This window comes from Conger conger, chromosome 1 (genome assembly GCF_963514075.1).
Source record: "Conger conger chromosome 1, fConCon1.1, whole genome shotgun sequence".
Taxonomy (NCBI): Eukaryota; Metazoa; Chordata; class Actinopteri; order Anguilliformes; family Congridae; genus Conger; species Conger conger.
The window spans coordinates 36,605,995-36,624,986 of NC_083760.1; the positions used below are offsets into that span (position 1 = coordinate 36,605,995).

At 39.9% G+C, this 18,992-nt stretch overlaps 1 protein-coding gene across 1 annotated transcript; it reads right to left on the bottom strand.

Annotated features, from left to right (window-relative positions):
• Positions 1 to 375: 375 nt before the first annotated feature.
• On the bottom strand, positions 376 to 17,496 carry LOC133121268 (sterile alpha motif domain-containing protein 5-like). The gene is made up of 3 exons (XM_061230475.1): positions 16,996 to 17,496; positions 2,294 to 2,422; positions 376 to 919 (listed from the first exon to the last, which is right to left on the bottom strand). The coding sequence occupies exons 1-3, from the start codon at positions 17,494 to 17,496 to the stop codon at positions 899 to 901; spliced, it is 651 nt and encodes a 216-aa protein (XP_061086459.1). The 3' UTR covers positions 376 to 898.
• Positions 17,497 to 18,992: the final 1,496 nt, after the last annotated feature.

An 18,992-nucleotide genomic window follows, 5' to 3' on the forward strand; every position in this document is an offset into this window, starting at 1 on the left:
GCATTGCTCTGCATAGACAGAGTGTAAGAGCCACTGGTGGAGGCAAGGGGACACCGCACGTCTCTCCCTTTGATGAGTGCATGGCATCAATTATCGGGGAAGAATCAGTTGCCGGTGTGGTAACTGAGATGGATGGAGACACAGAAATGGCTGAAGATGAGACTGCAGGTGAGGCAGGTAAACAACCCAAGGCTTTGTGTGTAGTGCACCAAGCATAAACTTAAATTTTTTTTTTTTTTTTGTAAAGAAGACTTTGTAAGATTAAAAAAAAGATTTATTTAATACATGCATATTCATTCACTTTCAGATTCTGCATATCACTCAGTGGGTGTGATTGGAGGTGAGGAGGTGGCAGAAGATGAATGTTTGCCGGCAACTCCAGTGCAACTCCAATGCACCCCGTTCCTTCAGCCACCCCCTTGTGCCACGTGCTGGCACCAGTGGTCACGCCCTGACTGATGCTGTGTTACAGACACAAACGGTTACAATTATAGAAATCGGCAACTTCATTGTGGAATTGAGAGAAATAAAAACAGTATTGTCTGAAATGAGCTCCACTCTCAAAGTAAAAAAAAATGTTATATCATGAATGGCAGCCTACCCATTATATCACAGGTGATGCATCACATCCACACAGAGTTGCAGAGCAGCAGCATTTGGCTGATAGTCTGGTGAGTGAGGGTCAGGGTCATCAGGCAAATTTAAGGGGGTTGGGGGAGTCCATTCCTCCACAGTACAGCACATGCCCTGACAATGCGGCAGACTGTTGCATCCAGGCATCGCCCTTTCAGCAGCCCGATGGTGCGCTCCATGGTGGAAAGCGGCCAACTGTGGACGTTGTTGTAGTGCCTCTCCTCTGCACTCTGTGGGTTTGGGAATGGGGTGAGAAGCCAGCGCTTCAGTGGATAGCCGCTGTCCCCTGCAGGAATGTTAAGATGGTTAATCAGTCAGTAAAACACAGACTCCTCAAAGCTTTATCTTACCAAGTACCCAACCATCAGGCACAGCTCCAGCTTTAAGTCTGCGCCCTACACTACTGTGTCTCAGGAATGCAGGAACTACATTCATCAGAATCATATTTGCGTCATAGATAATTTGGACATTGATCAAATGAAAATGCTTTGATTCACAAAAGCAAATTTGTCCTCGTGTGGTGCCCTTATTGGAATATGAGTGCAGTGAACCGCCCCGATTACAATTGGGAAAGCGGATGTTGCTGCAAATTTCTGTTTGCCACGCAGTGTATGGAAACCATATGTATCGCTGGGTCATTCCAATTATTCCATCCCACACGGATGGCATCACAAGGCTGTTAGGGTTGCGAGATCCCCAACCTGCCAATTCCCTCTGGAACGTGCCGGTTGCCAGAAACCCTAGTGGTCAAAATCTGTCAATTGACTGGTATTGGCCGGTTTCTGGAGGTTGGTAGCTCTAAAGGGTAGCTCTTGGGAATCTAAATCGGCTCATAAGCCAGTCATCATCATCATGGGCCAGAAAATCCTGAACACCCTGAAGCCTGCCATTGGCAAAGTCCTCCAACAGTGCTAAAGTGGCCATTATGCATTTTTTATTTTTGGTTATGTGCTTTATTGGTAACAAAACAATTACACAGGCATGGATTTTCGACTGACAAGTAATATTATTAGAGTCCAAATAATTGAGTGAAATTGTCATTAGAACATATTTTCTGTATTTCACTACTTTGCCTGCAGAGTCGCTATTTGCCAAAACGTGTGTATGCATGGGTCAAAGTTTCTGTAAATGTATGCCAATTTCCTCATCAAGTTTTTTTGTTTGTTTTTGGAATAATAAATCCCATTGTATTATAAAGTGCCGGACACACATTTCAAGTTAGACAGTTAGAAATGAGGCCCCAGAACTCTCCTGGTCTGTAACAACTGCCTTTTTATAAATACAGTATATTCATTTACTTCACACAGTCAAATTATGTACAAAGCAAGGCCAAAAAAATAAATAGTATGAAGAATTATAATGACCAAAAAAATTTAGAAAAAGGAAAATGAAAATGTGAAGATTTTAAGGGAATTTTCACTTTCTGGGATTAGTTGATATTTAACCTTTAGAGTATGTTTCTTAAGAGGCCGGGCTGTCTGCAATTGGATATTTAAAGGATATTTAAAGAACCTTCTGATGACCAGCTAGCTTTACAATTGCTGTTACACAGGCTTATCCGGATCTAAAACAACAAAATGCACTTCAGATAACTAGAATTGAGGGAATATTAAGTAATTTCACTGCTTTCCTAAGTAATGAAGGGGACTGTTGCTCTTACTGGATCCATGTCCCGAGACACTCTGCGTCTGCGAAGCTCCTCCATGCGATCACAGACTTCACTGAAGCAGGTGTTGTAAAACATTGCATACTCCTGTGCCAGGTCATCAATATTCCCCAGAGAGCCATCCTGCAACAGTGCAATACACATCAGCCATGAAGCCCAGTTTGGCACATCTTCAGAGCTATAGACACATTTAATCTCTGCATTCGGAGGGGTCAGTATGCCGTGCTCCTCTTACAGTGTTTTGGCTTTTCTTGCCATTGTTGTTTTCAATTCTGTGGTAGTCCTTTCAACAGACCAGGACTGTGGCCCTGTAGTGTCAGCATTTAAGTATCAACATTTCAACTGTTATTATTAGGCATTTGGCCCTGTCTGATCATTCCTGCATTTTCTTTTAAAATGTTAACCCTAGCCCCCTTGTGGTTGAGTTGTCGACATTCCAAGTTATTGTTGCATTTATATTTATAGAATCCAAAAGACTGTGATGCAATAAAACCATAAAATGGCTATGCCAGATTGTTAAATACTGGACTCTCCACTAGTGAGAACAGCAGTTTAGATGCTTATCAGTCTTACTTGCAAAGCAGGGCAATAAAACTCCCCCTTGCCTTGCTCATGGTTTACAACCATCACCTCAACATAGATTCAGACAATAAAAGGCATATTCTAACAATCCTTGAAACCCTTTCTCTACCTCAGAAATGTTCCAATATGAGAACAAAAATATACAATTCAGAAGTTGCATTAATACATTGGCTATATATCTCCCAGGAATATACCTAAGCGAATGAAGCACTTCTTATTGTTGTGTAAAAGCATTGCTATGTAATTTCAGTACCTATCAAATGTAAAACATGTATGGGGTTTCCTACCCTTTCCAACAAGGTATAATGTGTCATATTCAGGTGACGGACAGTTTAGGAAAATCACTGCGTTCGCATAGCAGGATAAATATAATTATATGATTTGGACTTGCTATAAATAAGCCTGTAATTGTACTGGCTAACAGGGCTGGCTAACAGGGCTAAAGTGTCTTTGCTTAACCAAAATTATATATTTTAAATGATGCAGGTTGTTTAGAAAGCATTAGGGTAAGTAATTGTTCTTGGAGATCTTTTTGGACACTTTGGGCATTCTTTATAAAAGCATACTCTCATATATGTGAAAAGAACACACGTGAAGGTAAATTTTCTTTACATTCTGTATCAAACAGACAGTCCAATGTAATAAATCAAACGTCTGTCCAGCAATAACTAACTTCTTGATGAATCCACAACAGGTATGTATTTGTATTATTTTTATACATTTCACTAAATAATTCATGTGCCATTTCTTTGTCATTTGTGTTACCTATAATGTAAACAACATTACATGTTGAATAAAATGTTTTTATTTTCATGTTTTAATAAAATTGCAATTTTACCGTTTAAATAACATTGTATGAACAGCATATGAAGAATATTCAAACAAAAAGTGTTTGATACTAAATCGACTAATGATTACATCACCAATCAACAAACAAAATAACCCAAGATCGTTTTCTACAGCTACAAAGGTAAGCAAAAAATTATGTCGCGGTGAAGTTGACCTTTGAAAATGTGATCACTTGTATCCTATCAGACATTTGTGTGAAATTTTGTCATAATTTGCGTATGATTTCTTGAGTTATGGCCAGAAAACATGTTTTGTGAGGTCACAGCAACCTTGACGTTTTACCACCAAATTCTAATCAGTTAATCCTTGAGTCCAAGTGGATGTTTGTGCCATTTGAAGGAATTTGTGCCATTTGAAGAAATTCCCTCAAGGCGTTCCTGAGCTATTGCGTCCACAAAAATGGGATGGGCAGATGGACAACCTGAAAATGTAATGCCTCCGGCCATGGCTGTCTCTGGCTTGGAGGCAAAATAATCTGTTTTAATAGAAAAAGAAGCTTTTCTGATCATTCATGTGTCTGGACAAACAGATATGCAGATGTTTTGTATTTGGGGACACTTGAGGACATCTGGGCACAGTTTTGGGAATTTCAATGCCTGTCAATATCTTCACCTTGTGCAAATGTTGTACACAAGTTGACATGAAGTTTTCAGATCCATTATCTATCTAAGAGAGGCTTCATTTTTATAACTTGGAAATAAGCAAGGCTAGACAATCCTTTTTTAAGTATGAAAATTTAAAAAATTAGACTGAAAATGAATAACTCATTGTCAAATAACAAAAATACAGTGGCTTCAGAAAGTATTCAGACCCCTTCACTTTTTGCACTTTATTGTGTGTTTAAATTTCAAATAGCCATGTCTGCCCATCAATCTACACTAAATAATCATAATAATAAATAAAGAATAATAAATAAAGAATAATAATCATAAATAATAAAGAAAACATGTTTTTAGACATTTTTGCTAATTTATTAAGTTGCACACACAATTTTCTGTCTATTTCTGTCAGAACTGCTCAGATAGCAGTTCAATTGTGCCACAAATATTTTCTATATTTAATGGCTTACTAACCATAGCACCACTTGGTGTATGACTTCCTAAGACGAGTAGATATTTTGGTTAAGAACAGCCACAAGTAAAATAAAGTTTAAAAAAAATTATAACGCCAAAGTTGACTCTGGCCAGTAAATGACCAAAAAGTGTTTATATTTTCATAATATTGCTCAGAAAAAAAGTTTTTCAAAAATGCTAAACCAATACCTCAAGACACATCTCACAGATAATGAAAGCAGACAGGATGGACCTGACCACAATTTGGAGTGCCCCAGCAAAGGGTCTGAATACCTATGGAAATGAGAGAATTCAGTTTTCTATTTTTAATAGATTTGCAATTTGTCATTATGGGTTACTGAGTGGAGATTCACAGGCACAAGTGGCAATTTTATCCATTTAAAATTAATATACAACACAATAAAGCGTGAAAAAAGTGAAGGGGTCTGAATACTTTCTGAAACCACTGTATATACAACATCTACTGTCATCCCAGTCAAGCACCTTTGCCACTGGGATATATGATCCCCCCTTATTTAGGAAGCAAACTTAAAATCACTGTAAAGGGGTGGGAAGCAGTTGAAACTATAAAACTATGAATCCGCTACAAATCCAGCATCGATTCAAAGTAATGTAAAACTAATAACTTTTACATAAAATTATTGAAAACAATAACGATTGTATGGGTGTGGTCTGGACTGCCTCGCCACCCCACTTCCCTCCTCCAAAAATGTACCACCCTCACTTGAATTTTATTGGAGGAGGGAGACTGCATGAGGGATAAGGTTGGTAGAGGTATTAAGAGCTGAAAAATAGCAAAATACACACACACAGAAAGGCCCCTATCAATCGGTATTAGCACCCAGTATGTGTTTGTTGTGAGGTGACGGTGTTATCACCATGCCACCACAAAGCTCATGCTACAAATCTCTATAAAAAATCTCTATATACAAATCTCATGAAACTATGGGAGGAGATATGCAATGAGAGAAATATTTATTTACGCTGTGACACACCCCTGGGAGGACAGAAGGGCAGCACACGGGGAAATACGGCAATTCCAGATTGCACCATCTTTTATTTTCAAACAGCCAAAGCAGGAGGGAGGAAGAGCACACGGGCAAAAAAAAAAAAAAAGGCTTCGCCCATCTCCCTCACAGGTTCCGGGCAAAAATAATAAACTAAAATAACAAATAAAATAAAAATAACCAGGCTTGCACAGCTTTTCGGCTCTCTTGTGTCTCTGCTCTCTCCTCTCCTCTGTGTTCCCGGTCTCAGCTGCCTACTGTGGGAAGAAGCACACATTTTAAAAGCCTGGACTGATTTGCAACGTAGTCCAAGTGTGTGCCAAAATAATGGTGTGGACTGCCCCGCTTCCTTCCCCGCTTTCTCAAACTGAGCCACCTTGCCAGACACCTCCACCATCAGAATGCAGCCGGGGTGCATTCGGCTTGACCGACTCACCCCCTTCCCGGGAGAGGAAATCTGTACAAGTGTTTGCAGATCCTGCCCGATGGATTACCCGGAAACAGCATGGCTGGAGGGCCAGATACCACCGGGTAGTCTTGGCATTGGTGTCCTTCATGTGGTGGAGCCACTGGAGCAGGGAATGATTTGAATAGAGGACAAAGTGTTTTCCCAGGAGGTACTAAAAGAGAGTCTACTACTAGAGATACTACTACGAGATACTACTTTACCAACTCTATCTGGGGCTGAGCTTAGAGGACCAGTCGCTCTTACCCCTCCTGGGAACAAGACCATTCCCAGTCCTCAATCCGAGGCATCGGTCTGCAGGAAAAAAGGTTTAGAGAAGTCAGGGCTAAGAGAGAACTGCCACACAGGCACACTTTAATATTCAGAAATGCCACCTGGCACTGTTCCGACTGGATCTGTGGCTCCCGAGTGAGACTAGAAAAATCTGAGTAACCCGGTAATGATAATTTGGTAGCCCCTGAAATGACCTCACTTGTTTTTAGGACTTGGATTTGGAAGACGTCAAAATGGCTGCGGTTTCATCGAGCAGACTATTGACCTGTCCCCGCTCTAAAAGAACCACAGATACGTCACTTCTCTCCGTCCAACCGCACACACCCCTTCACAGCATCACAGCAATGGCTTGCAAATGCTGAATATGTCGCTGCCAGGCATTACTGTGGATGATAAATGTCATCCAGATAGGCAGCAGCGTATGCAGCATGCAGTCTTAACAGCCTGCCCATCAGATTCTGGTAGCCAGAGGCCCATGCAAATCAAACAGGAGAGTGACAAATTGGCGTAAACCAAATGGAGTGGAGAAAGCTTATTTTTCCTTGGACAAGGCAATCTGCCAGTGTTGACAAAAAAATTAGCACTGGCCAACCAATCCAGCAGCTCTTCTACCCAAGGCATAGTATATTTCTGTAATCCACACAGAATTGGGCTAGGGAACAAGCACTTTCAGTGTCCGTGACATAAATGAGGTGCCTTGATCTGTGAGAATCACTTTTGGGATTCCCACACAGGAGAAAAAATTAAGCAGCGCCTCCGTAATAGTCTTGGCAGATGTATTGCAGAGGGGGACCGCCTCTGGATATCAAGTGGTGTAGTCTACTAGAACTAAAACAAAGCAATATCCTTTTGTGCTCCGCTCTAATGGCCAAACAAGGTCCAATTCTTTCAATGGTCCCCATCAATAAAGGTAATGGGTGCAAAGGTGCTTTTGGAATGCCTGCAGGATTTAGTTTTTGACACAACCGACAGATGTCTCCCCGAATACCCGGCCAATAAAATCAGACCATTATAAGGTTCAGTGTCTTATCTTGTCCCAAATAACCTGCCATCGGATTGTTGTGAGCTGTCTGAAAAGCTGTTTTCCCATGTTGCGTTTCCTGCATTTGCGCATAGTGCTGCTTCATCATCTGCACTATCAGAGAAGGTTCCATTCTCGGAGGTCTCTTTTGTCCTGGGTTTCGGCACGAAATGTCACGTGCCGTGATACACCACTGAGGGGACAGTCGAGCAAGAGTAGCAAAGCTCTGTCTCTCCTCTCCCACATGTTCCCAGTATCATCCAGCTACTGTGGGAAGAAACACACATTTTAAATCCCTGGACTGATTTGCAACGTAGTCCAGGTGTGTGCCTACTTAACCAGTAGACGTGGTTCCTTCTCGCAATCCAAGCCACCTTGCCACCTTGCCACATTGCCATTTGGTCATGAATGATCTGGACCCAATAGCTGAGTCTGGTAATAAATTGTACATCATCCATTTTATCCCCATATTGGCATAGATGGAAATGTTTGAACTGATAAAAGTTGATATTGCAATGCATTTGATATCTCTGATTTGATATTTTTCTGATGCATAATACATACAATCCATTCACAGATTCACCTTTACAGTCACTTTAAGGTTGTAATTAAATTAAATGAACATTCTATTCTATTATGATGATGAGATGGAAGTTGACAGATTTTGAACATTTTGAACATTCCAATGTATTAATTACATATTTAATTATATAAGGGATCTTTTACATTCATAAGAAAAAAAATGGACAAAGGAAAAGCCACATTTTAATTAACTGAAAATAGAAAAAGATGTACGTACACTAGATAATATTTGCAAATAAAAAACTAAACATCATAAATAATTTAGAATCTATTTTTTGCTGTTGTATCTATCATTGTTGTTAATATTATTGACAGTCTATTAAAATGAAAAGATGCTGTTGTTGGAAAAAATCCATCCATCCCCCATTTATGAACCTTGCCCCTCTGAACTAAAGGTTATATAGTGAAGATACTAGATTGGGTAAAACTACTTTCACTGTTAATGCCAAGGATTTCCAATTCTTCATCAATTTTTCTTTCACTAACATTGATTTGAAAAAGAAAGACAGAAAGAAGAAATAAAGAGTGAGCTTAATCTCAATGGTGAAGCAGGGCTGGGGGTGTCCACTGCATCACATGGTGAAAACGCTAATCAACCCAAGGGTGAGGGTGGCTTAATACCATTTATTAACTAAAATAATCAACAATTATGTTACACACCCAAAAAACTGGGGAAAGGGGGAGCAAAGGGTTAACAAAACAAAATTATAAAGGCAGAACAGATACCACCATCAATTTTCCCACATCCAGTCTCATGAGTGCCTCAGGCCTGAAAACCAGGCCTAAATAATTATGTAATTGTGAAGGTCTGCTGCTGTCGCCTGTTTATTTGTGCCATTTTGCCAACATGTAATTGTATGACCTGGAACAAGTATAAATAATGAGTGCATGTGCATTTGTGTGTGCTTGCCTGTGAGCATGTGTGACCTTGTGTGCATGCATGCCTATGTGTATGCCTGGTTTGGAACGTGCTACATGCACATGTGCTTGTGCATGCATGCTCTGAATATGAACACAGTGACCCCACTTTCTCTGTAAATGTCTTTTCTTTCACACATTCCTTTACCCATTGAATTGTAAATGCATGAAGCTTTGCTCCTTTTCTGACCTCTCTGTCCCCAGAGGAGCGATGTGTCATCTGATCAGTTGCAGGAGCAAGGGATTATGGGATGAGCAGATGGAGCCTGGAATGCACCAGTAGGTGCCAGGAAGGCCGCTCTCCTCCCTGCCATGGAGCAATCTGCCACCTTGCTATAGGAGGTGAGGTAATTGCCTACTGACAGACAGATTCCTTCAATATGAAACCAAAACCATGCAGCTCAGCTTTGATTTCTGGAGAAATGGGATATGATTATTTTTACAGCGAAATGCAGGTCTGATTTTAATAAAAGAACATGGCTGGCCTACCTGTGTGTAAATAGTGTATCTCAAATACTGTCCTCATGCTACCAGCAGTTAATCAGAAGAAAATACAAAGAATCTTAAAGCCCAACTCGTTTTGGTTGTAAGCTTTCAAAAGGGAAATCTTGACGCTTCCATTTCTCTCAAAAAAGCAGACATTGTAAAAACCTGTGCAGTTAATGTCATTATCAACACACTTTTTTTGGTTGTTTCTGATTTCCCCCCATTTTTGTAGCCAATTGTACCTGATCTATTCCAATCACCCATACTGCAACGGCCCTGTCGCTTGACGGTACAGGAGGATCAGGGTATCAGACAGCGATACGCCTTCCACAAGCCACATCGTCAAAGTAGTAAACAAGTAGTTACATAACCTTAATATGTCCCTACAGGGACTGCAATGCAGTCCGTAAGAATTTGGACAGTGGTACAATTTCTGTCCTTTTGGCTCTGTACTTCAACACATTGGATTTGAAATGAAACAATACAAATGGAGTTAAAGTGCAGGAGTCTTATTCGCATTTGTCAACAAGAGGACCAGTTTTGTTCCACTAACTGTCAAGGAAGCCATTATGAGGCAGACAAATATGGAAAAAGAAAAGAAAAAGAGAGAGACATACACCAATGATTATGCTTACCAAAATAAAGAGTTTGGAACATCGGCTCACTATTGCACTACACTATTACGGTACGCTAGCTGTGTTGATGCTTTGACATTAGGAACTTTAACAAGCTAGACAACATTAAACTCGGTCAAAAAAACCAAAACCCTATTCTACCCAAAAGAACTCAAACAATGGGACGCGACGCGAATGCTATTGCAATAATGTATCCCCACTGCACTACGGTAGCTAGCTAGCTAGCTAGCTAGCTTGCTAGTTAACGTTACACCTGACAATACTGACACACAAGTCATGTCTTCTTTTTTGTCCCTACTCCTTTCCAAATCCCCGAGAAGGTCAAAGGACACTTTAAATTCATTCATTTTGTTTTACTTTGGTAGGCTACTACTGACAAGATGATAACGTCAAGTTACATTAATTTTGGTCACAAAATAGGTAACAGTGATCTACAAATGCAGGGTCATATTTAAAGATGTGAGACCATTCCATTTAGCCATGCATAAATAATATTGACAATTAGAAAAAAGGAACCAATTATAGATCACAGAGCACCTCTGTGAAAGTTAGCTTTGCATATACATTTTTAATACGATCCTATTTCAGACGCCTCTTTTGATATCAAACATTTCCCCAAAAACGTGATGAAAGTTACATTAGCGATTGCAGTCAGCCTCTCACCTTTACAAGATTATAGAACTATCAATTAAGAGTTAAATTCTATTAATTTGCCTTAGTTACCTCTCAATTTCATAAAAAACACTGGCAAAAAAAGCAATTAAAAGAATAACATGATGGTTGGCCATACTTTCCAGTTTTTTATATGCAATTTGCACAAGAGGGCATTGAAGAAACACAATGAAAATTAAATGAGTGATGTTCTCCTGGTAGTGCATCACGCAAGGATATCCACTCTCCTTATCCCTCCCCTATAACTCGTAACCCATAGTTTGCGCTGCTGGCCTCCAGGCAAGACAATGCAAATATTTGACTAATGACTAACGTTACATTCATTTAAATTAGAGTGCCTTTTAAGGACTATTAGACTATTTCTGGTTATGGGCAATTCAAGCGTTATGGATGTGACATTTTGACACATAATGACAAACAAACTCCCTCAGAAGAATTACTATTCTTACACGATAAAAAATGTTATTGTCATAATTTCGCAAACTTGTTATGTCACAATTTATGTTTCATGTTACGTTGTACTGGTCATTGATTAGCATACACTTTTTCATGTCTTTCTGCAAATCTTGCATTCCTGCTTTCTCTCTCTCCCTTTCTGTCACTCACACCCTAATTGTTTCAATTTCCCTTGTCTACTTACTAATCTACTAATGCTAGATCAGGATTGGGTAATACTAACATTCTAATCATGTGTTCATGTTACCTTACTTTGTTGTGCATGTCATTTACTAATTTACTAATGCTAGGGCAGGATAGGTTTATTACTAACGATTACTAATTAACTCTTTAACTTGTCAATCCTCCACACTTGGTTTCCATTCTCTTGCTGCTCTCAAGCTAATTGTCTACACCTGTCTTCACCTGCATATAAAGCTCAGTTTCATGTCTTGTCTTTGCAAAATTGTTTGCCTCCTGTTCGTCAGTGCAGCTTTTGAGCGTTTTTTTTGGCGAGCCATTGTCTACCTGTTACGATCCAAGCCTGTTTATTGACCAAAGATTATTGACTTGTTTTGTTGACCATTGCCTGCCTGTACCACGACTTTGCCCGCTGTTTTTGTACTTTTGCCCTGCGGAGCAGACTTCAGTCTTGACTCTTGCACCGTCATCGACCCTGGGCCTGCCTACCGCCCACCTGTACTTCTGTCCGCTGACAGCTTTCCTGGCTCCTGGACTTCTTGCATGGTGTACCGATTACGAGACTGCCTTCTCCCTCGGTACTGCGCTTTGGTTTTTTGGCTGGATTTTTTGTGTATGAACATTGCTTGTTTTTTGACCACGCTCTCTGGATATTCCCCGAATAAAGCCCTGACGGGACTTTATTACACCACTGTTTCTGAGTCGTGCATTTTGGGTCCAACCCCTCACGCATCCGTCTCAGCTTTTAACTTAACTTGGCTAGCTAACGGAAATTCCCCAAGATGAACACGTCTCATGGAGATAGCCATGGTAAGAAATAATAATGTGTGGAAAGGGGGAACACGGTCTGCCTAATTGACAGTTCGCATTACCATGCCCAGACAGTTTGGGTGAAGTTTTAAAGTGGGGAAATTTAGAAAAAATGTTTTGGAATGCAGTTAAATGACTGAATAATAATTTTAAAAATGCACATTTGTTTTGGCAAGTGTCACATTCAACCACCATTTACACTTTAAATGTAGTTGAGTGAAAATGAAAATACATCCTGCATTGTAATGGTAATAATAATGGTCAAATTAAATCTGTACTCCAAAATATATACAGTACTGTGCAAAAGTTTTAGGCAGGTGTGAAAAAATGCTGTTCAGTAAGAATGCTTTCAAAAATAGAAATGTTAATAGTTTATTTTTATCAATTAACAAAATGCAAAGTGAGTTAACAGAAGAAAAATCTAAATCAAATCAAAATTTGGCGTGATCACCTTTTGCCTTCAAACCAGCATCAATTGTTCTAGGTACACTCACACAAAGTCAGAGATTTTGTAGGCGTATATTCAGATGTGTGATTAACCAATTATACCAAAAAGGAGCCAATGATCATCAGTTTAATATGTAGGTTGAAACACAATCAGTAACTGAAACAGAAACAGCTGTGTAGGAGGGTTAAAACTGGGTGAAGAACAGCCAACAGGTTGCTGAAGACAGTTTAATGTCAGAAGTCATGCACCATGGCAAGACTGAGCACAGCAACAAGACACAAGATAGTTATACTGCATCAGCAAGGTCTCTCCCAGGCAGAAATTTCAAGGCAGACAGGGGTTTCCAGATGTGCTGTCCAAGCACTATTGAAGAAGCACAAGGAAACAGGCAACGTTGAGGACCGTAGACACAGTGGTCAGCCAAGGAAACTGATGAAAGACACATCATGCTTACTTCCCTTCGCAATCGGAAGATTTCCAGCAGTGCCATCAGCTCAGAATTGGCGGAAACCAGTGCGACCCAGGTAAACCCATCGACTGTGCGGACAAGTCTGGTCAGAAGTGGTCTTCATGGAAGAATTGCGGGCAAAAAGCCATACCTCCGACGTGGAAACAAGGCCAAGCGACTCAACTACGTGCAAAAACACAGGAACTGGGGTGCAGAAAAATGGCAGCAGGTTCTCAACAGAGTCAAAATGTGAAATATTTGGCTGTAGCAGAAGGCAGTCTGTTTGCCAAAGGCCTGGAGAGAGGTACAAGAATGAGTGTCTGTAGGCAACAGTGAAGCATGGTGGAGGTTCCTTGCAAGTTTGGGGCTGCATTTCTGCAAATGGAGTTGGGAATTTGGTCAGAATTAATGGTCTTATCAATGCTGAGAAGTACAGACAGATACTTATCCATCATGCAATACCATCAGGGAGGCATCTGATTGGCCCCAAATGTATTCTGCCGCAGGACAATGACCCCAAACATACAGCCAATGTCATTAAGAACTATCTTCACCGTAAAGAAGAACAAGGAGTCCTGGAAGTGATGGTATGGCCCCCACAGAGCCCTGATCTCAACATCATCAAGTATGTCTGGGATTACATAAAGAGACAGAAGGATTTGAGGCTGCCTAAATCCACAGAAGAACTGTGGCTTGTTCTCCAAGATGTTTGGAAGAACCTACCTGCCGAATTCCTTCAAAGACTGTGTGCAAGTATACGTAGAAGAATTGATGCTGTTTTGGAGGCAAAGGGTGGTCACACCAAATATTGATTTGATTTAGATTTTTCTTCCGTTCATTCACTTCTTCTGTTCATGCATTTTGTTAATTGATAAAAATAAACTATTAATATTTCTATTTTTGAAAGCATGATAATACATAGAAAATATTATTACAACAAGCGATATGTAGTTCACCTGCGTGAGAAATCTTAGTAAACACAAATTAGAACTATATTTTAACACAACAATGGAAGCATTGATGGTTGAGTGAATTTTGGAGTTGGCTGGAAGCATCCCCACGCTGAAATGATTTGGTAGGACACATAATCTTAATATTAACTAATAAACATAATATTGAGTTAAGAAAGACTCTATAGTAAAAAGAACACAGTCTGGTTCAAAAAAGTAGCTTTCTTTGATACAAATGAATTGCTATTACATTACATTATAGACATTTGATTCTCCATTTGATTCTGCTCTCGTCGCTCTCCGGCTGTTCCTACCAGGTGACATGGGGGGCTAAGTTTCTGACCCCCGCCCACTACGGTATCCCATAGGGCTCAGTTCTTAGTCACCTCCTCTTTTCTCTGTACACCATGTCTCTTGGATCTGTTATTTCTTCCCATGGCTTTTCTTAGCACTCTTATGTCCGTGACACCCAACTCTTTCAGAATGCTGACCACCAGTCAGCCCAGGTCGGTTCCTGCCACCACACTTTTCACTGCCTTCCAATGGCTGCCTATTGCTGCACGCATCCGCTTCAAGGTGCTTCAAGGCATTCCAGACTGTTAAGGGGACTGCCCCACTGTACACCCCAGCAAGACCACACCGGTCTGCCAGCTCTGTGCTCCCCACATTAAAAGCACTAGCTGAACTGCACGTTCACGCCTGTTCTCTCTTCTGGTTCCTCAGTGGTGGAGTGACCTGCCTACCACTGTCAGAACAGCAGAATCCCTCACCATAATTCAACGCAGACTGAAAACACACCTTTTCGGACGGTAGCTTAGTCCTCCCTCCTGATTACCACCCCCAAACACACACACAAATATCCCTGTTATACACCTTATATGAAAAAAATTAAATAAGTGCATGATAACGATTGCTCTTGGTTATAACTGCATGCGTGTTTGCCAGTTATGGATTTGATGCTTTTCACTTGTTGAGAAATTTATGCACTTGTAAATCACTTTGGATTAAAAGCATCTGCAAAATGACTAAAATGTAAATGTAAATTTGGCAGACACGCTTATCCAGAGAAACATACAACAAAGGGCATACCCATAACCAGGGACAAGTACTTAAAACACCCTAGAGGGAAGTACAGTTTGAAAGGCTAAGAATACAACAAAGACAAGGACTTGGGCCTTGTATATTAATCTGATAATGGAATATATGCTATGATCATTTAGAATTTTAGTTTAATTGAACTTTGGGACCAGGTTGCTTGTTTTTTTAAGCCTTTGCTGTTAGGCACAAACTAACACAGGGAATGTTTAAACATGAAGATTTTGCACAGTATGATACATAGAATGATGGATTTGTTTTCACTTAAGTATTATAGTAACATGCTTCTCATGTGTGAGTGGCAGGACAATTTGAAAACTTCATGAAGAGTTATTAACAAATATGTGTTTTAGCACCATGCAAGTAATGTTTTTTCACCAAACAATTTTTTGATTAACTGATGTTGTGTGGTCACTACAGACTCCAAATATATGCCATTTAAATTGCCATCTTGTGTGTTATAAGGCAGTGTAGTTTTGACATATTTCACCAGCAAGTGGAAACTGTGAGCCATGCAGGAGTACAACTACCACAGCCGGGTCATGTTGGATCGCTGTGTTCAAACATGCCCCCGCCTATTATAAATGCACCAGGCACAATTAATTTTAATGTAACATTGTATATTCCATGTATACCATGCACTTATTTGGTTTATTTAGCCTATTTAGCACTTGCTCTTATCCATTACATATTTATGTTGTCATTGATATAGGTAGGCTATAAAACATAAATTAATAAATTAATACATTAAAGTCTATTTTTGTATCCTATACCATTAAAATGTATTGAATTACATTATTTGTGTGAACATTTAAAGCTATTAAGACTGGTAAGTGTACCCCCCACCATGTTAGTTTTTACTCCACCCACAGGGTTAAATCTAACATTTCACTCCCAGTATTTACAGTCAAATTGATAGTGAATGGTATGTCCAAGAAATGTCTTTATGGTATGTGATCATAAGCAAGGGTTGAATGTTGTACTTGATTAATCTAGCTCTGGTAGTATTTTAAGAATTGAGCCAAATAAGAAAACCCTTAGTAGTTTGAGAAACCTATTTTCACAAACAACAGTCCCTAGAGTTTGCAGAAATTTGAATGGTGCAAAATACCAAAAGCATCCAGTGAGCAGCATTTCTGCAGGCAGAAACGCGTTAATGAGAGAGGTCCTAGGAGAATGGCCAGACTTGTCAACGTTGACAGGAAAGTGACAGTAATGAAAATAACCACACATTACAACAGTGGTATGCAGAAGAGCATCTCTGAACACACAAGCCATTATAACTCTAAGTGGATAGACTACAGCAGCAGAAGACTGAAAAAGTAGAAAAAATAAGTTAAAAAAATACCTAATAAAGTTCTCACTGATTGTAGAATTAGAATAGAATTTCGACAGTACAATTGGAAAATTTAAACAAAACATTTTTACAGTCGATTTTCCAACATTTGGGATGCAGTTTTAACTTGCCCCAGAGCGTTTAAACTTTCCCTGTAGTCGGGGCATATTTCAGCAGTTTCACTCGCTCTACTTTCAACTGAACTGTAATCGCCAGAAATGTCCTAGAACTGTACCGATGGTCTATAGGCGTAGCAAAGACATGCATCTTCTTCCTGGATTAAAAATATTTGCTCTAATATATGTATATATTTCTAATTAAGGAAAAATATAAAAGTGGTTGGTTGTTCCCCAATCTCCCCTACAGTACAAATAATAACTGTGTCATTAAATTTATAAAAGTACCTTACCTTCTTAGAGTAGGGAGGCTGGCTGAGGTTAATTCCATCTTTTGCCAGTTTATCTCTGATCATGATCTTCAGGTTGAGTTTGGGATAAATCACCGGTTCTTTACGAGTGCCGACATTCCTGTTCGTATGCTTTCCCCCCAGATTCCTTCGAACGCTTTGGTCGCCTTTGGTCTCGGTGCATGATCTACATCCTTTCAGTTTGGATGCGTGGTACTCGGTTTTGTGGGAGTTTGAGATATCCGGGGAGGTGGGCATTGGCTCCAAGGTGAAGTACACACAGTCGGCTGTCTCTTTATTTCCCTCTTTCAGCCTCTGTACTGCGGCACAAATTCTCTGTCTATGGTGAGGGCTGAAGACACCTATAGCATCCAAATCGGCGTCCCCAATTCGTTTACATACTTCCAAGTCATCATAGCCATTGTCCACGAATGATTCCACGTACTGGCAAAGCTGAAGTGTCTTGAGCCATTCGCACACAATGGTGGGACCTTTGCCCGTCATTTTGGGTCAATGAAAACACTTAATAACAATAAAACCATACATTAAATGATGATTAAATGATTGCACCAATACCTAGCCCATCACAGATCTCTTCTCCATTCCCGTTGGCGTGCGCAGCGCACAAAATGTTAACGTAGACTCGCCGTGTTCAAAACACAAATGTTCCGAAGTGAAACTTTCACGACTAACAAATAAGAAATTACTTCGAGATCATCTTTGGTTTTTGTATGTGTGTAAAATATAATTCTTTCCGTTTTTATACAAACGCAATCCATTTCAGCATTAAGTGGCATGGCAAGATAATCTGTGATAGTGTGGTGGGGAAGCTTTTGCTGACGAGAGACTACGAACCGGGTAGGCTTTTAAGGCTTAGCCAAAAGTGTTCGTTGTAAAATTGTACATGCACATACACACGTCGTTTTATATTGAAAATATTAGTTTTTAATTACTGTTCAGGTTAACCAGATAGAGATTTAATAGAGATTTGCGTAACAGAGCGCAAAACTGTAGTAGTTGTGCTTCAGGTGCTGTTCGGAACATCGTGAGCACAGGGAGGTTATTTATCGTTTTCTCAATAATTATCCGTCCACTTCTCATAAATCCGAGTGCGTTAGTGTATGTGGTAACCAATAATCATAACCCACATTCATCAGGAGAAACACTACCATTGAATGGATGATAACTTCTGGTGGAAGCGGCCGCATCCTAATTCATATAGAGATGACTACAGAAAATGTATCTTATTGATTTATTTTATCGATTAGTTTATAGAAACCAGTTATTAATATAGCCTACGCTATACTAAATCAAGCGGTAGTCTACCTTTCAGGTAACTGCGCGACAGGAAGGTGCTGACCACAATGCACTCAGAGAAAGCGTAAATTAGCCTATGCTTTACATTCTGTATAGCCAAAACAATGTATGCCAAATCAACCTTTGGTGTATTCAGACTAGCCCAAGGCAACACGTCTTTCAGCTCTGTATAAAGTTCAAGCCTGCGGTACCCGTCACTATCTGTCGTACATGTAAGATAATTCTACAACATTATTAATCGTTGTGTAAACAGAATCGTGTGCCGGAATCTGGGGCATGAATACGTCTGCATATTGCAAATGCCTTTAAATACCAATTCTTGCAGATACGGAAAACTTTACCGTTCATCGCTTCTTTCTTGATTTCAAACTCCTTTTTCATTTCATTTTCCTTTTCTGGATGCAATGCTGCGTGTTGTGCATAACAGTGTAAATAGCTGTTATGTTCCTGTGTTCTGTGTGTTAGTTTATCATTGTTTATTATCTTTAGTCTTGTAATTTATTATTTTTCATATTCATGTCTGGTGTTCTGTTTACATTCATTCGTCTTTGCACTCGTCTTCCACTGTGATGTCTGAGTCTGAATGTTTACTAGTCCAGTCACTCCCTTGTCTTCCTGCCCCACTATTCGGGTGTTTACGGTAGTTCTGGGGTTCAATCTTCTTTCCAATTTTGCATTCCTTA

Coding starts and splice junctions, on each gene's coding strand:
- LOC133121268 (XM_061230475.1), bottom strand. CDS start 17,496: ATGACGGGCAAAGGTCCCACCATTGTGTGCGAATGGCTCAAGACACTT. Junction 2,423..16,995: donor AGCCTCCCTACTCTAAGAAG/GTAAGGTACTTT, acceptor GCACTGTTGCAG/GATGGCTCTCTGGGGAATAT. Junction 920..2,293: donor TGTCTCGGGACATGGATCCA/GTAAGAGCAACA, acceptor ACATTCCTGCAG/GGGACAGCGGCTATCCACTG.